Source organism: Phocoena sinus, chromosome 20 (genome assembly GCF_008692025.1).
Source record: "Phocoena sinus isolate mPhoSin1 chromosome 20, mPhoSin1.pri, whole genome shotgun sequence".
Taxonomy (NCBI): domain Eukaryota; kingdom Metazoa; phylum Chordata; class Mammalia; order Artiodactyla; family Phocoenidae; genus Phocoena; species Phocoena sinus.
Window position 1 is genome coordinate 33,247,991 of NC_045782.1, and position 23,768 is coordinate 33,271,758.

A 23,768-nucleotide genomic window follows, 5' to 3' on the forward strand; every position below is an offset into this window, starting at 1 on the left:
TATATATAATAATAAATATTTAAAAAAAAAAAATGAATGGCAATGAGAACCTAAGAGACAAGCTCTCTTGGTGGGCCCTGTTTTGAAAGGCGAAGAGAAACCAAAAGATACTGAAACTGATGTAACTATGACTCCTCCTGGAGTTCCCATTCGGTCATGCAGTTTTGCTTAATCTCAATCTCAGAAGCCTCCCACAGAGTTAACACCATGAATTAGAATGCAGGCAGATTAAATCTCCAGAACAGCAATGAGAAGACTAACACTGTAAAGTGGTATATATACAGACATTAGTTTAGAAGAGGAAGGAGTATATCAGAATGATAGTCTCCAAGGCTGTACACTGGAAGAACCCTAAAGCACAGTAGGGTTAGAACTACTGGAATCAAATTCTGTAATTCTTCTGCAACTTAAGCTAGACTCTCAAGTATTGCTTTAAAAAAGAATTCCCCCTCTCCGTCAAAGGCATTTGGAAAAAAAGTGGAAAGGTCACAATTTTCATGAAGCTTCTTTTTGAAGCCCACCCTTAGCCACCACTAAAGCCATCTGAACTGCAGTCAGCCTGCACTCATACCCTTAAAGTCCCAGCACAACCTCCAGTGCCAGCACTGTGACACCTCACCCCAGAGTGAATTTCAGTTTAGGAGTCCCACCCTTTTTACTGCTTACCTCTGAACTTATAAACAATCACACCCATTCCCACCAAAGCAAACTCTTCTGATAGGAAGGGTGGAAAAACCTGGAACTGGGACATGCTAGACCATTACCTTTTTAAATAAAAAAATTTTTTTCCCCTTTTAAAGGCCAAAGTTAGACTGTTTTGAGTATTATTTGAAAAAACTGTTTTCTGAAAGCAAAGAACTGAGCGACAAGATACAATGATCATCTACTGGCAGAAGGCAAACCCTTTTGCCCTTCCTTTTAAAGCTTGCCTTCTCATCACTTCATATCCATCAGAATTAGAAAAAAGTCAGGCTTCTTTCTGGTCTCATAGAAAAACGGGCTTGCTCGGCTCCATTTCCTGTCAGACAGCTAAATGATTCTGGTTTTCCCTGGGGCTCCAAGACACACACAGAGCATCCTTAAGCTTCCAAATTTACTCTGAGAATATGATACAAAACAGTCGGAGGGCATTAGGATAATGGCTTAATAGTTGTGTGGTGACAAGTTGTTTTTATTTTGAAGTGGCACACAGACATAGGTTAGTAACAGAAAAAGTTCCCCAAATGTTAGAATAGTCACATGTTCTATTTTCCTAGTTATCGCCAGCCTTGGAAATAGGGTCCATTAACATGTTGTGATCTTGCCTTTTCAAATATCTATAAACAAGAGTAATGGAAGCAGCAGCTTCTGTTTGTTCTGCCCATTTGAGAGAAAATGAATCTGTGACTGTAGGTCCTCAGATTAAACTTGGGATCAGGACCAGACCCACCCAGGTAAAAGGGTATTGAAACAGGGGCAGGGGGTAGACTGCAAAGCCACTAAGAAACAACTGGCAGACAGAGTGTTTAGGGATACCCTGTTTGCTAAGATGAGGAGGTGCCCTTGCTGAGTTTGGTCAAGAACCAGATGCACCTGATATTTGTAAACACTTTCTTAAATGAAAGCAAAAAGGGTCATTCAACAACAAATATTTATTAAGCACCTATTGTGTGCCAGGTATTGTTCTAGGCACTAGGAGATAAATCAGTGCAGAAAAAAAACGAAGACAAAAACTGTTGCCCTTTTGGAGTTTGCGGTCCAGTGACCGAGGGGGGGCAGGAGAGTAAGAACAATAAACAGTATTTAAAATTGATAAGTGCTCTGGGGGAGAGTAAGGGTAAAGGGAATCAAGAATACTGGGAGTAGAGTGAGGTGGCCTTATCAAAAAGGTCCTACTTTAGCAAAACCCTGAAGGAGGCAATGAGTCATGCAGATATGGCAATTGGGAGAAAGAACATTCCAGACATGGGAAACAGCCAATTCAAAGGCCCTGAGGGGGCAGTATACCTGTTTGAGGATCCACGAGGAAGCCAGTGTGGCTCCAGTGGAGTGAGGGGAGGAGAAGGAGATGAAGTCAATGAGGTAAGGGGGAGGTGGAAGGCATGGCTAGATCACACAGGGACTTGTAGACCATTGTTAGGACTTGGGCTTTTCCGCTTAGAAAAAGTATCAATGCAAGTTGTTCCACACTGGCGATGTAAACCCATGTATAACAGGGCAGTGGTACAGCAAGAATTAAGCAACTGCCACAACTCTGATAGGACCATACCTAGGTAGAGAGGGTCACTAGCAGCTGTGTGCCTCAAAAGGAACACAGGGTCAAGGGAAAACAATGCTAAGATATACTGCATCCGTTCCTGCTCCAGGCAGCTTCCTCCAAGTTTTACATGTTAGGCAAAATAAATCAGAAACTTACAGCAAAAAGCGTACTTGATCTCTTTCTGTCAATACAAAACCCACCTGCCGTGCTATACTGACCAATCTGGTTACTACCCGTAAGTAACCAAATGCTAACCAAATTAATCACAAGCCCCTAATGCTCTCCTCCTCCAGCAGTCTACAACAGAATTACTCTATGCAGTTTCAGCTGCCAGAAAGAGCCAGCAGTATCTTCACAGGCCTTTCAGCCTGACAGACAGACAAGTTCCCCAAACCCAAGGTCTTACCTTAAACAGGTTCTGCCCGACCTACATAGGCTCTCACCCTAAAGGCACGATCTTTCTTTTTCCCTTTAATGACAGATTTGTGTACCTTGCTAGGACTGGGTGACGTGCCCTTGGTTGCAGCTGTTGCACCATAGAATACTATGAATACACAGAATACGAGTACACAGAATACATCAACAGCATGAACTATTTGCTATGCAGGGCTTACTGTTCAACTTTAAAATACATTTCGTACATACAGTACTGAGTCACAAAATGGTGAAGGCAGGACTAATAAACTATCAGTTAAAGTTATCAGCTATTCCACACCCCAGTCTGGTATATCATGGGACTGAAGACCCAGTAAAAACTCAACAGAAGAACAGACTTCAGTAATGAGAGTGAATGAATATTATTCATTTTAAAATCCTGAGGTGAAACTGATCTAGAATCTAATCTAGGTTCTAGGTGGTAAACACACAGATTAGTTCATAGCAAGTTAGAAATCAAGAGGGTTCACAGGTGTGCCTATGTAATGCCCACTATATTATTTAACCTCAACATGGACAAAAAGGCAGGCACAGGTGGCTGTCAAGATGACTGGGTACATGGGTAGCCCACTGTGCACAGATGCTATCTCTGGGCAGTTTTACTGGGGAATCAGGTCATATACAGAAGGAGCAGAAACTATTGTCAGAAGCACAGCATGAGCTATGGACTTGAGAAGTTTGGTGCTTTCATAGTTGGAGTATCTGCCTTCCATCTCCTTCAATGGCTCCTGGGAAGGATTGTTGCCACTAAGCTAAGGACCACCATTCATTCACACACTTTTCAAAAATAATTAAATAATGTTTTCCTTTGTCTCCAAACTGTAACTGAGTCTAAGTACATTTACCAGTGTCTCCACTTCTTTCTTTCTTTTTTTAAAGAATATCATTTATTTATTTATTTATTTAGGCTGCACTGGGTCTTCGTTGCTGCACACGGGCTTTCTCTAGTTGCGGTGAGCGGGGGCTACTCTTCGTTGCAGCGTGCAGGCCTATTGCGGTGGCTTCTCTTGTTGTGGAGCACGTGCTCTAGGCACGCAGGCTTCAGCAGTTGTGGCTCGTGGGCTCAGCAGTTGTGGTTCACGGACTCTAGAGCACAGGATCAGTTGCTGTGGCTCACGGGCTTAGTTGCTCCGCGGCATGTGGGATCGTCGCGGACCAGGGCTCGAACCCACGTCCCCTGCACTGGCAGGCTGATTCTTAACCACTGCACCACCAGGGAAGCCCAGTGTCTCCACCTCTAACCGCTTTTTTTTTTTCTTTTAATTAGAACAATAAAACTGATATCTATTTGCAGAACACACAAACATATGTCCTTCCATAAATTTAGGCCTTCCTGAAGTGGAATAAAAGGGAAAATGAATTCAGACTGAGTATATTTTCATTATAGGCCCACCTGACTGATTTTCAGGCCCTATGAACCTTGATTCAGAGAGAAACTTGTTCTATAAAACCTCAAACCAGGGGCTTCCCTGGTGGCGCAGTGGTTGAGAGTCTGCCTGCCGATGCAGGGGATGCGGGTTCGTGCCCTGGTCCGGGAAGATCCCACATGCCGCGGAGTGCCTGGGCCCGTGAGCCATGGCCGCTGAGCCTGCGCGCCCGGAGCCAAAAAAAGCTGAGGCTTCATAAAAACATATCTCCTTATAAAACCTCAAACTGTAGAATTAGGATCTACAGATAGAATTTAAAGACAGACAAATTTTAGTTCAATATAAATAACTTCCTAAGAGAGTTTTAGGAAGATGGAATGGGCCATTTTAGGGTAGTAAATCACTAGTAGTATTCATGTAGATGCTGAGGCTCCAATCACAGCTAATACAAGGCAAATTCCATCAGAAATAGGGTTTAAAACAGACAATACTAAAGGTCATCCTTACAACCAGGAGATTTTACATTCTTTCTGTCTGCACACTCATACAGCTCAAAGCTTTTCTCAAGTTTTATTTTCAACATGTATGAACCTCAATACCATGAAACCTATGTATAACCTCTATATTAAAAAATTGTGAATAAAAGAAATTCTTTTCCTATCTCACTGAACATGACACCATAGAGAAATAGCAATATAAAGAGAACAACATGAATGAGGGCAAGATATGGCTCTCAAGTGGGCTTCAATCCAGCTTAGGAAAATCCCAGGGTGTTTCCTTTAATTCCAACCTATTACACCCTAAGGCTTTGCGTAAAAATTATTAGCCATAATGAGAACATAAGTACTAGAAACAAGTACCGACTTTTTATTCAGAATTTAAAGTCCCCTACTGCAAAAAAGATCACATGATTCAATCTATTTTCTAATCATTTATCAAACCAGAACTACAAAACTAATTCCATTTTTCATCATCAACTCCTGACTTACTATCATGATATAAAGATGGCTGAGATTTTAATAGATGAAAATGCACAATTTCGTCTATTAAATTTCGAGAGAGGAAAAGTTCTATTACCCTGTAGAACTACTTTGTGAAATTTATTACCATTTGCTCAAGATTCTCAGCATGGGCTTCTGTTACTTGAGTAACCTTAGCTCACAGGCTCTTTTCAATGAGGGACTAGCTCCCAAGCTTGGGTGTCCTACGAACTGAATTCCGGGTTTCAGGAACAACTGTCTCCTACCACTGAGGGCAGATTATTTTTGGCCACGCCACATGTGGGATCTTAGTTCCCTGACCAGGGATCAAACCCGCACCCCCTGCAGTGAAAGCACAGAGTCTTAACCACTGGACTGCCAGGGAAGTCCCTTAGAATACAGAATTCTTATCTACTGCTTATGTGTGGTTATTCAAGCAGGGCCGTCGCTATTAACAAACATATTCCTGGGACTTCCCTGCTGGCGCAGTGAAAAACAATCCGCCTGCCAATGCAGGGGACACAGGTTCAATCCCTGGTCCAGGAAGATGCCACATGCTGAGGAGCAACTAAGCCCGTGTGCCACAACTACTGAGCCTGTGCTCTAGAGCCTGCAGGCCACAACTACTGAGTCTGCATGCTGCAACTACTGAAGCCTGTGCGCCCAGAGCCCATGCTCCACAACAAAGAGAAGCCACCGCAAGGAGAAATCTGCATTACAACGAAGAGTAGCCCCCGCTCACCACAACTAGAGAAAGCCCACGTGCAGCAACGAAGACCCAAATGCAGCCTAAATAAATAAATAAAAATTAAAAAACAAACATATCCTAAAAGAGAGTCCCAGAAGCCAGTAGTTGAGTTCCGGTTATAGAAAGACAAAAGATACTGTCTAGCAGAATCTTGATTATCCAGACAGAAAGGGTAAAGAGGGTTCTTACTAAGGCCAACCTAGTGAAAAAGGAACATCTAGTATATAAGATACCCTATTTCTCAGATGAGATTAAAAGAAACATTTATAGTCCTGATGTGACATGAAAAATATATCAGATTTGAAGCAGCAATCAGAAAAAACAATTTTTTCTTTGGTGGTAAAATATTTTCATCTTTCATAACCATTACCTACATACTGCTAATGGAATATTTCAGATTCTGTCCTGTCTACAGGGGTTATTTTCAGCATTGGATCTACCTGTGACCTGGGAATCTCTTATAGTTCTCCTAAGATCCACCACCTCAAGGACTCAGCGTCTATTCAAGCAGCATGTGGTTCCATAAAAGCAATCAGAGTGCACTGTCCTCAACTGTGGATCCCGGAAGACCAAAGGAGGCTTTAATACTGAGGTTGTTTGGCTTGCACAACAGTCAAGAAAAGTCAGTAAATGCCAAGCTGGTTTGCTTCCTTTGATGGAAGCTGCTGAAAAGGTCTTCCGTTTGGCAGCATTTACCAGTTTTTCTGGTACAATAGCTACAGCTGTGGGCTTTCTGAGTGTGAACAGACATATGGAAGACATGAAATATTAGGGACAGGCACCATCTGCAACTGATTGTCTCACAGGCTGGGACTGCAATACAGGAGTAGCAACGGACACACTTTTCTCAGGGCCATACACTGGCAAAAAAACCCAAAAACCAAAAAACAAAAAACTTTTGGGGACTTCCCTGATGGTCCAGTGGTTAAGAACCTGCCTTCCAATGCAGGGGATGCCGGTTTGATCCGTGGTCAGGGAACTAAGATCCCACATGCTGTGGGGCAACTAGCGCACTCTAGCGCCCGGGTGCCGCAACTAAGACCCGATGCAGCCAAACAAAACAAACAAAAAAACCCTTTTGGCTGACAAAGATCTTAAAGATATGAATAAATGGGATTGTAAGACTGTGTCCTTTGCAGCTAGCATCCTCAGCACTTCCTGCCCTAATCATTCAAAGGTTAAATGAACACAGTTGATGAATACTGCCTTGTTTTAGAAGAGACATTTAAAGAAAAAACCAAGACATTATGGCTTTTCCCTAATTAATATCCATCCTCTTATTAAACAACACTTATGTGGGGTATCAAGGGGATACAAAGATAGATAATAAAAACCATATACACTAAAGGACCAATTCTTTAACCATAGGTTAACCTCTAACCATAAAGTAGTGTAGAAGGAAAGAAGAATTTTTATGAAGGTGCCATCAGGCTTTCAGGTAAAGGTAGTAGACTGAAAATCACATTTAAATTTTCTTTCTCTTGGAAGAAATTCTGCCATAATTAAAGGGAAAAAATTTAAAGGTATAAATTCATAAAGACGGGGAAGAGAAAATACAACTGCAACAAAATGTCGGTAACTGTGAAACAAATGGTGTTAGCAAAAATACCACAGAATTCTCAAAGGCTTAGGACTGGTAGCGCCTCTGGAACTGTATGGAGGGGAAATGGGGGGAGGGGATGTTAAAAGGAAGATGATCAAGAAACTGTTACAGCCCTAGATCCCCCCACCATTCTAAGCTACCTCAGACCCTCAGCCCCTGAATAAAACTGAAAGATTGATTCTTTCAGAGAAAATAAGACAGATGGCACTTTGGGACTTCCCTGGTGGCGCAGTGGTTAAGAATCCGCCTGCCAATGCAGGGGACGTGGGTTTGAGCCCTGGTCCAGGAAGATCCCACATGCCGCGGAGCAACTAAGCCCGTGTGCCACAACTACTGAGCCCACATGCCACAATTACTGAAGCCTGTGCGCCTAGAGCCTGTGCTCCACAACAAGAGAAGAAGCCACTGCAATGAGAAGCCCGTGCACTGCAACAAAGAGTAGCCCCCGCTCGCCACAACTAAAGAAAGCCTGTGTGCAGCAACGAAGACCCAATGCAGCCAAAAATAAATAAATACATAAAAAATAAAATAAATAAAATAGTAAGATAGATGGCACTTTGAAGGGGATGCCAGGCATGGCTGAGGGGTGGTGAAGGAAGTGAATTTATGCATATACTGAATGCTGAGACTCTCCAGCCCTCTTTCCCAATTTAGCTCCCAGGAGGCTGGTAGACACTCTTTATATTCTAAACAGGAGAGGCAAGGATAATTTTTTGAAAAATTAAGCCAGTCCCTAAAGAAAGACATGAAAGTACTGACATAGAGGATTCTAGCTACCCTCGGTGACGGGTAACTGGAGCTCCTAACCTGGCCCTCATGGTTTAGAGGGCCATACTCTGATCTTCCTCTGGCTTCCTCGGAACCGCTGTATAGAAGAATCCACATGGCCAAAGAGACATGCCCAGGTAGAACACATAGAATTTCCTGGCTAAAAAGCCCTAACACTGTTTCCAGGGCCTTCTTGAAATACTTCTACTGGTCACTTTTCCTGAGGGTCAGTAAGCATATCCATAGGCCCAAGGGATGGCCAAAGGGTGGAAGTTGAATAAAGGAAGAGTAGGCTGTGAAACAGGGTTCTTCAGTTGCACTCCTGAGTGAACAGATGGGTAATTTTAGTTAAGAACCAAATGGAAGTCTTAGAACTGAAAAGTACAGTATCTGTTGTTTGTATTTCTTTTTTTGGCCGTGCCGTGCGGCCTGTGGGATCTTCCCAGACCAGGGCCTGAACCTGTGCCCCCTGCAGTGGAAGTGCAGAGTCTTAACCACTGGAATGCCAGGGAAGTCCCGAAAAGTACAATATCTGAAATGAAAGTTATACTGAATGGATGTAACAGAACACTGTAGCCTATAAAAGGAGAGTCTGTATACTTGAAGACAGATCAATAGGAATCACCCCATCTGAAGAACAGAAAGGAAGAAAACAATAACAACTAAAAAACCACCCTTAGTGATCTGAGGGACAATATTGAGTGGTTACACATATGTGTAAGTGGAGGTCTGAAAGGAGGGAATAGAGATGCTGAGGCGGAAAAAAATTTAAAGAAATAATGGAAAAAAAATTTTCCTAAATTTGGCAGAAACTATCAATTTACAGATCCAAGCTCAGTGAACCCGAAGCCAGATAAATACAATGGAAACACCTAGGTACGTAACAGTCAAGCTGCTGAAAGCCAAACATAAAAGAAAAGGAGAGGGTGTCCATAGATCAGCACTGTCCAACAGAACTTTCTGTAATGATGGAAATGTTCTACTTCTGCACTGCCCAATCTAGTAACCACCAGCCATGTGAACATCTGAAATGTGGCTGATGCAACTGAGGAAATGAATTTTTAATTTCATTTTATTTTAATTAATTTCAATTTATACAGCTATAAGTAGTTAGTGGCTATCATACTGAACAGTGTAGCTAAGAAGCCTTATGAGATATCAACCCATCATAATATGTGCACTTTACTGATTCAAACCAACACTAATAATAAAAACAAACAAAAAGTTTAAGATACGGAGATAATTAAAAACTTGAGAACTGACTGGATATTTGATGTTAACGAATTCTTGTTAATTTTTTAATGTGCACATAATTATTGTGGTTATGTTTTTAATAAGACACCATCTGTTTTAAATATATATATTGAAATATTTACAGATGAAATGATATAAATGTCTAAGATTCACGTCAAAACAATATGCTGCGGACGGGGTATAGATGAAACAATATTAACTATGGGCTGATAATTATTGAAGCTAGATGATGGGCACACAGGGACTCATTACACTATTTTGTTTACTTTTGTAGAGTTAAAAAATTTTCATATAATGTTTCTAATTAGAAAGTAGAGCAAAAGGAGAAAGAGATGGAAAATAGGACCAAAAAAAGGGAGATCGGTCCAGGAGGGTCAACATTCAAATAGCAAGACTTCCAATAAGAGAGACAGAGAAAATGGAGGGACATCTATAAAAAAGAAAAACTCCCAGAACTGAAGGATACAAGTTTCTACATTGAAAGAGCCCAAAAAGTACCTAGTAAAATGGGTGAAAAGAGACACACACACCAAGGCACATCACTGTGAAATTTCAGAACATGGGAGGATAAAGAAAGGATCGTACAAGTTTTCACTGAGAAAGAACATGGCACAGAAAAGGATCAACAATCAGAATGGCTTCACACTAGGAAGCAAATTATTTTCCTAACCTAAAATGATATACAGAAACCATCAGACAAGTGTGAAGATAAAAAAGACATTTTAAAACATGTGAAGTCTCAAAAACTTTATTCTCTACATACTTATTCTTAGGAAGCTACTAGAGGATGTTTTTCATCAAAATGAAGGAGTAAACCAAGGAAAGAAAAATACAATAGGAGACCCAACATACCAGACAGGCGAAGGGAATGAATCCCCAGGGCTATTATGAAGGGAGATCCCAGGACGACAGTTCCAGGTGTTGAAGGAAGTCAGTTCAGACTGACACAGTCAAAAGACTCCAAAAGGAGACTATAAGAAAGTGAAACCGATTAAGACTATCTTGAAGGGTCTGATCTCACTGCAATTTGGGAATGAATTACAGTTAACACAAAAAATTAAACAAACAGGAGCGGCCAAGCAGTGCCAGGCCAGGTGGGTACGTCTGTCGGTCCTGCCATGCCTGCACTGGAGACCAACCCTGGAGGTGGCCCAGGCCCGTCCTGTGGCCGGCACCGTGAAGCAGGAGTTGGCAGCCCAGAACACCCCACCCCCCAGGACGACGGCGGCCCCCCAAGCACTGTGGATTTCCGGGTACAGCTCCCTGGTGTGGAGGCCCGATTTCGCCTACAGTGACAGCTGTGTGGGCTTCATGCGCCGCTACAGCGGCCACCTCTGACAGGGAGACACCTTCCATTGGGGCAGCGACAAGATGCCTGGTCGTGTGGTGACCCTCCCTGAAGATCGTGAGGGCTGCACTTGGGGTGTGGCGTACCAGGTGCAAGGTGAGCAGGTCAATGAGGCCCTGAAGTACTTGAACGTGTGGGAGGCAGTGCTTGGTGGCTATGATACCAAGGAGGTCACCTTCTGCCCTCAAGATGCCCCTGACCAACTACTCAAGGCACTGGCCTACGTGGCCACCCCGCAGAACCCTGGTTACCTGGGCCCTGCGCCTGAGGAGGCCATCGCTACGCAGATCCTGGCCTGCCGAGGCTTCTCTGGCCACAGCCTTGAGTACTTGCTGCGCCTGGCGGACTTCAGGCAGCTCTGTGGGCCCCAGGCACAGGATGAGCACCTGGCAGCCATAGTGGATGCTGTGGGCACCATGCTGCCCTGCTTCTGCCCCACTGAGCAGGCTTTGGCACTGGTCTGAGGGGCTGAGCCCCTACGTGGACACAGGGGCAAGGTCCCTACTCCAGTGCACACAGACAGACTTGATATAGCTGGAGCCCACTGAGAACACTTGGTGGGCCGACTGGGGCCTCTCTCAAGCCCCTGCCTGTCTGCCAGCCCCCAGATCTCCTACCTGACACTGACTTACTACTTGAAACTTTATTTATTGAACCATGTTGGTGTGGTGGGCAGGGTGGGGGGCCTGCCCTAGATATAGGGGCCCTGCTGAGCGGTGCCCCACCCCAGGCGCCTGTTGCCTGATCAGATTCCCCCCAGCGCTGCTGCTATCCCCATACTACCCAGGCCTCCACCTCCCCAGGGAGCCTCCAAGAGCCCTGACCCTCTGCCCCTGACTCCAGACCAACCATTCCCTAGCCCCAGAAACAACACCCGTCAAAGGTCCCAGCCTGCTGGTGAGGGTAGGAGGCAGTGAGGAGAGGGGGCCCTACAAGAGCTGAGGCCCCTGCCAGCCGTGCTCATCCCCCAGGTCCCCAGGGCAGAGCTGGATCTGGAGGCCAGACACAGCTGCTGAGGCTGGGCCTAGGCCTCTTACCCATTTGGCTTTGTTTCCCTGTCCTTCTGTCTGGGCTACTCCTGTCTGTTTGTTGGTCTATTCCTGGGAAGCTCATCACTATAGGTCCTGGCACCTTCCCAATCTGTCCCATACTATAATCCATAAACTGATCTCATTAAAAAAAAAAAAAATTAAACAAAAAGACAGGTATTCATGTGTAAATATCTAATTACTTATATAAAATTTTATGGAGAAAAAAATAATCACACTATATAGCTCAGCTATGAGGAGTATATACAATCATAATAACATAAACAATGATTAAAGCAAATTCTAAGACAGCTCTATCAGGAAAACAGAAGGATTGGAAATATGTATGTAGATGACGGCCATAAGTGGTGAGAGAAGGCTGGGGACTGGGTTTTTCTTTAACTACAGAACTAGCTGACTCTAAATTTATTTTTATAATCCCGATAAAATTAAAATTTGAAAGAATGGTGCTATCCATGTTCTCACAAGAGTTTACAGCCTGGTGAAAAAGGAGGCCAAGCAGCTGTGAGAACACTACAGCATCTATACAAAGATTGGGATGAACACGTGTTATATCATCGTTCTACTGTCTTTTTGCAGACACTGACTTGAAGAAGCAGTCAGCTGCCAGGTAGCAAGTTTGAAGGAGTATATTGGGAAAATGTTTCTAAGCAACTGACACAGATGAAATGAAAAACGAGGATATCAAAGTCAGAGAAAACTCAGAGAAAATTCATTTAGACATTTGTTAAGGTTTTTGTTTTATTTAAATAGAGGGGATCAATTCTCTTTTCTTTTTAAGGAATATAATTATATGATATAAATAAACTCAAGAGAAGCTCCCAACGGGGGCAAGCTAAGCTTTACTTTGTGTAATATTGGTAAGTTGAATTCACAAAGGCTTTTACAACCAACATTATTAGTACAGCTGAAAAAATTTTCTAGGTTCAAATTTCTAGTAGGTATCTAAGGTATAACCTATTTTACATTTTAAGAGGGAACAGTGTCTTTCAATAATGTTTCAAAAAGACTATAAGCCAATAAGTAGTTTGACGATGTTTTTAATGAAAAGTTTTTGTACTAAATGTTACATTACAGTTTTGGCGACTAGGTTTGATTTATCTGTCCTACGTTGATATCAAATTAGCCAAAATAGCTAAAACTCACACTGCTTTCAAAATTTCATTTCCTAAACCCCATTTTTTCTTTCCTGATTTTATGGTCTGGAGTACTAGAAAAGTACTAATTTTTCCTGCATGAGCTCTTGAATTTAAACATTATGTTTGCATAACATTTAAATGCCAATCAATCTTTACCTGGCTTTATCTGGATCTTTATGGTCTAAGCTTGTTGAAGTTAAGATCTGATTCTTTTTGTTCATACTAGGACAAGAGCAGAATGGAAGCTGAAATCTAAAGTAGCCCACCACTTTAAGCTAGTCATTAGTTTCACCTTGCACTAGCAGACATTAAATAGAGCTGCTCACAGCGGGGAAAAATAACTTCACCTCTTTTCAAGTTTTTGCTTATTTTCTCCATTGGGCAATACCAATTAATGAGAAAATAGCCAATATTATGACATCCCTGCAAGAAAAGAATCCATGGGGAAAACATGGAGAATCAATAGTTGACTACAAATGGAAACTGCTTTATTACATTCTGCATGGATAGAAAATTTTTAAGATTGTTTTTTATAATGTCACGTTTGTGAAATTGAAAACTTGCTACTCCTAATATCATAACAATACTTTTGAGGGAGGGGTTTGGACTAAGATTCAATTTCTTTTATGAGGGTTCCTATTTGGGATGTTCATTTCACTGAATGTGAAATGGAAACGCAAATAGGGAAGTAAACTGACATTTATTTATTTACCGTTTCCTTTTGGTTTTAAGAGTAGGAAATTTGCCCTCATTTCTGTGACCCAAATTCCCTTTCCTAATTCTAAAGTAAAGCATTCTCGCACCCATGCTGACTGTCCTCAAATATTTGGCTTGAGGCTCTGTGGGCCAACAGGAGGTTAGATTTCAATGAAAACAGAGGAGATGTAAATTTGAGTTAGTTAGTTTCTTTTAGGATTCTGTGCTGGAAAAGCGCCTTAACACATTAGTCTCATTATAGCAACAGAGCCAATTCCTTCTGCACAGAAATCCTTGTTTTGTTCTTCTAGACTGAGCCAAGTTATACTGTGACTCACTCACTGTCACTCTAAATCATTACACCCTTTGCCGAGAAAGCAGCAGTCAACTGCTGAGGCAGCAAGGTAGTTAGTCAACTGGCAAGCAGGCTTGGTGCACTGGTACTTAAACTCTTGGAGAATGTTACGTTCAACTCTAAGTAATTTTATTGTTGATGTCTCTCACCATAAGTACTAGTATCCCACACTGGTATTTCCAGGAGATTGAGCAATGGGATCCCACCTGTCTTGATTGGAAAGTGGAAGGTTGAAATTTTTTGCTCATCATTTGAAACATGTTTTATAGTCTCATTCATACTATTCTATCATTTCAAGTTCTCGATAGAAGGGGATAGCAATCCTCTTTGTTGCATCTTCTGACTGTCAGTCACAGTGCACCTTCCCCTCTTTTTTTTTTTTTTGGTTAAATTGTGAGCTGACTTTCAGTAGAGATTTTCTTCTCAGATGGGAGTCCTGATGGCCTTAAAGTTCAAAACCATTGCATAAAGGCCATTTTGCATTTGCTTCTGCCAGGTACCCTGGGTTTCACCAGTTCTGGTCCAATTTTACATTAATTTGCTGGTTTGGAGAATTCTTCATGTACACAGTATAAATTCGGGCCCTGGATTTCTCACAAGAGGTCGCTCAGAACCCAGGTCAAAGAGAACTCTCTCATCACTTGCCCCTGTGGAAATCTTTTCCTAGTTCCCCTTTCATCGAGGGACTTGCCTTTCCAGGGTCTCAGCTTTGTGCAGGGATCAGTTACAATTCCCCATCTCAGGTCAGTCCAAGGTTGTCTCTTCTGTCCTTGTGAGCATTAAAACCCTCAACTTCTTGGGCTTATATCTGTATTTTATCCTTTGAGGGTTGCTACAGCTTCAGCTTACATGCTTACTACTCTGCCTTCATGTTGCTTGAACCCCAGAAGGCTTAAATTTCAAGAGAAATTCAAAGTGGTGAAAACGAAACGATACTCTAAGCTAGGACCTTAAGCATTCTAAAAATTCAGTATTTTCAAGATGGAGAGGCTCTTATAAACTTCATAAAGTTCTGAGCTCCTCTAAGATGCTGCTACACTTACCACACACTTATCATATTTAAATGCAGATAACCCAACTATTTATGGCTGTGTGTTCAAAATGACCTCCACACAGCTCTACTGAAATCTATTCTTGTGACATTCAAATTCCCTATGAAAGTCTTAAGAAAGAAAAAAGTTTGTACATAACACCTTGAAACGTTTGTTTGTTGAGTAAAAAGAAAATAACTTTGTGTCAATGAGTGACTTCTGTGTGTATTTTTAATGAAAAATAAAAGTCTTCTCCACAGATTTATTTCAAACCCTATTCCATGACCAAATCTAATATAAGAAAGAGAGGGGTTGCTTTACAGATAAAATCGGCAAGACATAAACCTGTACCCCTGAGTGAAGTAAAAGTCTAACCTGCAGGTTGTTCAGAGGCTCCATCTTCATGACTGGGCCCAAGGTGTTGAGAGGCAGGGAGACATCAATGCTCTGGTTTGGCATCAGTGGTGTATGGATGGCCAGAGGAGTGCTGGGGATGACACCAAAGCTAGGAGAGATGATGAAGAAATCCCAGAGGTTAATCAGGAGGCAGGATTTAGTCACGTCTCTAGGTTTCAATGGCTTTTTACTCCATTTGAAGGAAACATAAGGAATAGCAGGCACTAAAGTGCCCAATTCTAATTTGCTGTAACACTAGTTACAACATAACCTCTTTTTTCCATTAAGAAGATTTGAGGAAGGAGAAAACATTCATAAGCACACTGGTTTGCTAATGCTCTGATTCTGAAAGTTTCTTATGTTTATCATGCCCCTAGAGGGACAGGTTTGATAAGCATCTTTTTCTTATACATCTTCCTTAGATAATCTTTGGGAGAAAGAACACTTAAGAATACCAACCTTGTAAAGTATAATGATGTTATTTCACTTGCTTGATAACCTGCCTGATCAGACCAGAGGATGATTTACTGGTAAGTCTCATTTTCTTTCTTCTTTATTTACTTACACAGGATATGATCATTGGGAAAGAGCCAGTCTAAGTAAAGCAGAGTTGATTGGCTTAAACATTCCAAACAACACCCCAAAGGATAAGTTGTAGACTCAAATCTGGCCACTTACTTCGCCTAAGGCAGGCAGTGAGTACCCACCAGTTTGACTTCTCAGAGAAGCCTGCCTAATAATAATACAAGAATAGTAAAGAGATGGGAAAAGCCTGAGTCTGAAGTTACAAAAAAACCCCCAAAATATATGAGGGAAGACAGACATGTCTTATGTCTCAGAAACATAAGAATACAATTTTAAAAAGATGGAGCAGAAAGGGAAAAGTAGGCCCATAGGTATAACAGATAAACAACTTAATGATATAAATTTAAAATGAATTTATGTTCTAATGAGCCTCAGGAAGGAAGATGGGATTTTAATATTTATAAAATAATTATTGAGTTTATATAGGTAGTATCAATTTCAAGAGTCACAGACCAGCAGAAGAAACATTTTCCTTTTTGTAGATAAACTACACTTTAGAGTCCCAAATGCAATAAAGAAATGATTTTGAGTAGACACATCACTCATTTTGGTATCAACATTTATGGGTCAAAAAACCCTTTTGCCCTTGCTCTCATTATTTATCTATGTGGAAAACCATAAGGAATCTAAAAAAAGGCTACTAGAACTAATAAGTAAGTTTAATGAAGTTTCAAGATACAAGTTCAATGTACAAAAATCAGTTGTATTTCTATATACTAGCAACAACCAAAAACTAAAATATGCTTCTTACTATAACATCAAAACTATAAAGCACTTAAATGTGACAAAAGATGTGCAAGATCTGTACACGAAAAACTATAAAACACTGCAGAGGGAAGTAAGGATGACCTAGATAAATGGGGAGATATGCTATGCTAATGGATTAGAAGACTCAATGTTGTTTGATGCCAACTCTTCCTCAAACTGATCTGCACATTCACTGCACTCTCAAGCAAAATTCCAGCAGGCAAAAGACCTAGAATTGCCAAAACAATTTTTGAAAAAGAACATACATAGTAGGAGGGTTTAGACTATCTGACTTCAAGACTTACTACGGAAAAAAAGTTTACTTTGACTCTTACTTTACACATATTATCTCACCAAAAGTACCTCAAAGTGAATTCTAAAAGGTAAAGGTAGGAGCTAAATCTATGAACACTTCTATTAAAAACATTAAAAAAAATTGTAACTGTGGGTCAGGCAAAGATTTGTTAAACAGAACACAAAAAGCAAAAGACATTAAAAGGAAAAAATTGTAAAGTAAACTTTATTTAAATAAAAAACTTGGGCTTCCCTGGTGGCGCGGTGGTTAAGAATCCTCCTGCCAATGCAGGGGACACAGGTTCAATCAATCCCTGGTCCAGGAAGATCCCACATGCTGCGGAGCAACTAAGCCCCTGAGCCACAACTACTCAGCCTGCACTCTAGAGCCTGAGAGCCACAACTACTGAGCCCACATGCCACAACTACTGAAGCCCGCACGCCTAGAGCCCGTGCTCCGCAACAAGAGAAGCCACTGCAATGAGAAGCCTGCACACCTCAACGAAGAGTAGTAGCCTCTGCTCACGGCAACTAGAGAAAGCTGGCACGCAGCAACGAAGACCCCATGCAGCCAAAAAAAAAAAAACAAACAGTGTATATGTGTCAATTGCAATCTCCCTTAAAAAAATAAATAAATAAAACAAAAAAATAAAAAACTTGTTCTTTGAAAAACACTGTTAAGAAAATAAGGCAAGCCACAGACTGGGAGAAAATATTTGCAAGACATATCTGACAAAGGACTTGTATCCAGAATATATAAAAAACTTTATTACTTGATAATAAGACAATCAATTAAAAAGAAAAAAAGAAAAAGGAACAATCTGAGCAGATACTTCACCAAAGAAGATATAAGAATGGTCAATAAGATTATGAAAAGAATGCTCAATATCACTAGCCATTAGGGAAATTCAAGTTAAAATGAGATACTACTATACATGTATAAGCATGGCTGGCATTGGTAAGAGTATGGAACAGCTGGAACATTCACACTTATTACCATGTGACCCAGCAATACCACTGCTAGGTATTTATCCAGGAAAAATGAAAACATATATCCACACAAAGACCTGTACGTGAATATTCACAGGCGCTTTAGTCAAAAAAGATAAAACTGGAAACAACCCCCAGTTCCACCAACTGGTGAAAGTGTAAACAAATCACGGTATAAGCATCGATGGAGTACTACTCAATAAAACAGAACAGACTGCTGAAACATCTCAAAGCATTATGCTAAGTGAAAGAAACCAAATGCAAAAGACTCCATACTACATGATTTCATTTACAAAACATTATAGAAAAGGTATAATTATAATGGCAAAGACAGTTTTCTTATTCCATATGGATGAGTTTTCCCAGCAAAATTCCCTAGGGCCTCCAGTGTTGAAGCTGACCACTGAACAGATGTGCAAGAGCCTTCACTCACTCTACATGAAACATCTGCCAACACAAGAGTTTTTACCCACTGCTAAATAGAACACTCTCTTGTTGGACACAAAGTACACTGCCGTGTCAGGATCGAGCTGGGGAACTCAGATTTCTTACCTATTCTTGTTAAACTGAATTGCAAAGTCTGTCATATGCTGCAGAGCTTTGTTGGTGAAGTTCATTTCCATATAGATGTGCCCTTGGCGGTGAGTAAATGTTCCCGAAATCTCCAGGCCCTTAGCCTTTACTGCAGGCAGCCAGACCTGAAACACGGTATAAAGCCCAATGAAACCAGACAGGACGCTTCTGAATAAAGATGAAATTAAGATTTCACTTCCTTAGGCAACTAAGGTGATTTTTATACCATGAATACCAAGCCAAATGCAAAAGGCTCCGGATAAAGTCATATTTGCTGAATTTTGAGATCACTCTCAACTATTTAAGAACCAAAAAGAACCCACCAAAAATCAAAAACCAAACAAAAAAACCCCAAGCAAACAAAACAAAAACCCAACCCAAAACCAAAGCCAAAAACAAACAAAAAAAGAAAAACAAACCCCAAAATAGTCTATGGGTAGCCATGGCAAAAGGAGAAATTCCAATGAGCATAACATGGGGTTTCTTTGGTTAGCAGCTTTGGTAAAAGGCTTAAAAGGGGAAAAAACTGATCTAATGAAAATCGCATGTTTACAATATTTGAAGACTTTTAAAAATCATTACCAAATTCCTTATCAGTAATCTGTTAAGGGCAAGGACCATGTCTTATGTATATTTTTAACTCTCGTTACAGTCTCTGGGAAATAGTAAGTATTCAGATGTCGTTTAAGTAATCTGAATGCCTATTTTCTCTATATAATTCATTCGTGACCCACCTCTGGCCCCAGAATCTGTGATACTCCTGGAGTGTACCAGTTTACATATATATATATATATATATATATATATATATATATATATATATATATATATAAACCAACAGGAATTCATGAACTGTCCTGACTAAAGACAGAATACCCATCAGTCAGTGGGTGGCTAGTAAACATGAGAATATACTCAACCACATTACAGGAAAAAGAAAAGAAGAAAATGACACAATTTAATAGTACAAGATACTATTTTTCATCTATCAGAGGGTCAAAAATTCAAAAAGTCAGTAATACTCAGTGAAGGAGAATATAAGGCATCTGGCACTATTACATTCTGCTTTGGAGAACACAATTTGATGTCACCTTTTTGGAGGGTAAGCTGATAGTGTCTTATTTTAAAAAAATAATTTATTGTTTTATTTTTGTCTGCGTTGGGTCTTCGTTGCAGCACACAGGATCTTTGTTGCGGCAAGCAGGATCTTTTTGTTGCTGCGCGGGCTCTTCGCTGTGGCACGTGGGCTTCTGTCTAGTTGTGGTGTGTTGATCTCTCTCTCGTTGTGGAGCACAGGCTCCAGAGCGCATGGGCTCTGTAGTCTGTGGCACATGGGCTCTCTAGTTGAGGTGCGCGGGCTCAGTAGTTGTTGCATGCAGGCTCAGTAGCTGTGGTGCGTGGGATTAGCTGCCCGGTGGCATATGGGATCTCAGTTCCCCAACCAAGGATCGAACCTACGACCCATGCATTGGAAGGCGAATTCTTTACCACTGGACCACCGGGGAAGTCCCTGTAATGTCTTTTTCTTTTTTGCGGTACGCGGGCCTCTCACTGCTGTGGCCTCTCCCACTGCGGAGCACAGGCTCCGGACGCGCAGGCTCAGAGGCCATGGCTCACGGGCCTAGCGGCTCCACGGCATGTGGGATCCCCCCCGACCGGGGCACGAACCCGTGTCCCCTGCATCGGCAGGTGGACTCCCAACCACTGCTCCACCAGGGAAGCCCCTGTAATGTCTATTTTTAAATGCTTAAATGATCAAGCACATTCCAAGTTTATCCTATAGATATGCTTACAAAAATACACCATGATACACATAAACAAGAATGTTCATGGTAACATCATAATAACAAAAAAGGGGGCGGGGATAGGACTAGATGAATAACCTAAAAGTCCATCACCAAGAGAAAGATTAAATACGTTGTGGCACACATCAATAAAGTGGATACAGCCATTCAAAAGACTGTGGTAGAGAAAAAACAAGGTGCAAAACAGTATATCCCACTGACAGTATTTAAAGAATACAAACATACACGTATATGCAGGATCTTTCTTTCTTCTGAGAGGACACAGAAAAAGTTAATAGTGGCTACTTATGGGGAAGTGGGGACAGAGGGAAACTTAATTTTCCACCTGATCTTTCTACATTATTTAAATTTGTCATTTCTAGGTATTACTGTAATGTTAGTAAACAAGTACGTTGCATAATCTCTTAATCGATTAAAAGTCTGTGGGGATAATATCCAATGCAGTACCCTTACAACAAAGCTACTAAGCTGTGCCAAAACACTATAGCTCAGTTTTGAATCATATTTCTGGTTATTCTAGGTGTGTACACAAAGACAAGACTCCTGGGATGGACAACTGGTTTACTATCTGCAGCAGGGATCCCCCACACCGAGCTGGATGAGCAGGCAGAGAATTCAGAAAGCAACCAGGCGTGCTGCCCCCCAGAAAGGCAAAATTAAAAGAAACCTAGCTTAGCCTGGAAGGCACTATTCCCAAGGGCCGAAATATGCTTCATTTACAGGGAGTTTCCCCTTCCCCTTTTGAATTTCAATCTGAGCATGACATCAAGTGAGGCTGAGACTAGAGGGACACCAATGACACTAACCTAAATCAAAACTCTAAAAAGGTGTAGTAAAATGCATGAAAACCAAATCTGAGCAATGGTACTCTAGAATCCATATGCAGTACCAATGGAAAAAGGAGAGTGGAAAGAATGCAAAGTAAAATGTTACTTCTCTATTATGTCTCTTTCCTCCTGCTGTTGCTCTGTATATCAGATCTATACTAGACTGACTTCAGTGTTGACAAGCTAGGCAATATTTCTAAACTAGAGAACAAATACTAAATGCTTAGTATTTCCAATTTTAAGTCTAATTATACAAATGGTTAATAAGGATGCTATGGTGCTTCTTATTGCTAGGTTTAAGGCCGCCTTTCATCCTCCTCGTAAATCCTCTAGAAAAAGAGCCCCAACCTTGGATTTATCATCAGTGAGAGTAACACAAATGTCAGATGCTAAATAATTCAGGTCGTGTCCACTAAGAAAGTGTTGTTTTACTTACAGCCTTAGGAGCCACATATCCACCAGGTGCCATGCCTATCCCCGTGGAGAGTTCAAACAGGTCATTCAGACCACTGCTGACCACAGCAGGAGTAGGTGAAGGAGCAAAGGTTGCAGGCACTGATGATGGGATGAAGGACTGTCCCACCTGCAGGGAATAAAAGGGAAGGGGAGCAGGGAGATCAGGAAGAACTGATTAATAGTCCTTAAAATGTTGCTATATATCTTAGTAGTATTGATAAATCAATAAGAACACACCATAATTACAATATTCTTAGGCGTTTAATGCGTATATTCTTTGTCCTTCAAATCATCATGGTTATTTTTCGTCACTGAAAATACACACACTCTGTAGAAGTTCTATCAAGAGAGTCATCAGCAGGATCAGGAACACAGTGATCCAAAGTTTTTTATGTTTGTTTCCAATTTTAGCTTCCATGATTCTGTGCAAAAGGCCTACAGGTACCCTAATGAAGGGGGAATCTGTTTCTATAGGAAGAAGGAGAAGCATCCAACTTAGACAGCAGTTCCGTTTCCACTTGGGCCCAGGCAAGTCTTATTTCCCCATTTAGGCATAAATATCTAGTAGGAAACTCTCCTGGGGGTGATGGATACTCACACCCCCCTAACTCACGTACGAGGAGAGTCTCACTCTGAGTCCAGCTGACGCTCAAGCTCTTTCTAGACGACAGAAAAGAGTATTCTCTCGTCAAGATCGGAGGTTCCATTTCCTTTAGCCCTTTAATGTCAGGAAGACAAAGAACTCTGTAGACACCAGAGCGCCAATCCCTAAAGAGACCCCTACACCACATGTGGTGTATGGTCCCAAAGATTCCAAGTAACCCTACGCTACTTTCTACTCTTCATACACTGCTACAGAGGTTCTGGTGTACAGGGCTAGATAGCAGCAGTGGCTGGTCTGAGAACGTGTGCATAGGAAAGGCATCAAACAGGGGGCAGTGCATCCCATGGTGAAAAAAACCGATGGCACTTACTGCCGGACTTCCTCCAATGCCCCCGCCAAGGTCACTGCCAAGCTGAAAGAGAGAAAGGAGAGAGAGGAGAGAAAGGTAGAGTTCATTTAGCTAAGTACTAGATGCCCATACAGAATCTGTAAATTGCTCTACCAAGTTGCGGGGAATACATGCTATTCAACTTGACTCCCAAAGCCTAAAGAAATCCTAGATTGCAAAGAAATATAACCTAGGGGAACTGAGTAGGGGAAGTGATGGTGTGTGGGAGTTTTGAGAAAACGTGGAAAGAAGACGGAGCTGGGACATCTCAGGGATGTTTCAGATCCAATCTTTCCACTGGGGTACATAGGCACAAACCCAAACAGGATTTAAAGAGTTTACATATTCCAAGAAGCTATATCTCTAAGTCGTAATGTTCTGAATATGTTTTATTTTTTCTTTAAAAGGAAATTTAAGGTGGGGGGGGAAAAGAAAAACTAAAATATGTTTTGAACTACAAAACTTGCCGCCCCACTGAGTAAGTGGGAACCAAACCAGTAATGAGCTGCAATTTCAAGCTTCAAAAATTATAGCTTGAGCAAGAGTGATTTTTAGAGTTTAGAACTCTCCTAAGAAAGCAAACGGCTGGGTTAGGAAGATATCCTATCTGGGTAGGAAATGCGAAGGCATGCAATTCTTCAAATCTCTCCCACAGTCAATACAGCTAAGGAGAAATGCTGTGATTTATCTGGAGTAGATCATTTAAAAGGATGCTAACTATTGGAGAATTAGACTAATGCAATTAGCTAGGCGACAGGAAAATAATTCCACATGGTCTTACTTCTGCCTCTTTTTCCCGTCAGGGCTCTGATATAATTCACCCTGAATTCCAGGACAAAAGCATTAAAGAAGAACTGAAGCTGAAAATAGCTAGCATGAAAAAACATAAAGCACACATATCCACAACTAATGGTGCCGTTCAGAAAGCAAACAATACGCTTTTGTGCTACGATTCTATACTGCTACTTCCCTAGTTCTCACTGTGCAACTAACATTCCCCTCTGAATCACCAAATGCCTTGTCTGCTTTACAAAACACTGTTTCCTTTATTGTCTGTCATTTAGTGGTAGAAACTTGGAGAGCTCTAGGCT

At 41.4% G+C, this 23,768-nt stretch overlaps 2 protein-coding genes across 11 annotated transcripts in view; one reads left to right on the top strand and one right to left on the bottom strand.

Moving 5' to 3' along the window:
* The window catches only part of AP2B1 (adaptor related protein complex 2 subunit beta 1), a 124,781-nt gene that overhangs the window by 23,903 nt on the left and 77,110 nt on the right, over positions 1 to 23,768 (bottom strand). For 8 of the 10 annotated variants that reach the window (XM_032616605.1, XM_032616607.1, XM_032616614.1 and 5 more), the window contains 4 exons: positions 22,660 to 22,701; positions 21,666 to 21,812; positions 18,577 to 18,722; positions 15,388 to 15,517 (listed from right to left, as the gene is read on the bottom strand). In XM_032616605.1, coding sequence (XP_032472496.1) covers positions 15,388 to 15,517; positions 18,577 to 18,722; positions 21,666 to 21,812; positions 22,660 to 22,701 — 465 coding nt within the window. The remainder of the gene's footprint in view (positions 1 to 15,387; positions 15,518 to 18,576; positions 18,723 to 21,665; positions 21,813 to 22,659; positions 22,702 to 23,768) is intronic. The other 2 variants (XM_032616610.1, XM_032616611.1) reach the window with 1 other exon arrangement.
* On the top strand, positions 1,915 to 11,923 carry LOC116745392 (glutathione-specific gamma-glutamylcyclotransferase 1-like). Its single transcript, XM_032616095.1, is given in 2 exon segments — positions 1,915 to 2,061; positions 10,352 to 11,923. Coding segments are annotated over 2 exon segments (1,002 nt in total). The 3' UTR covers positions 11,207 to 11,923.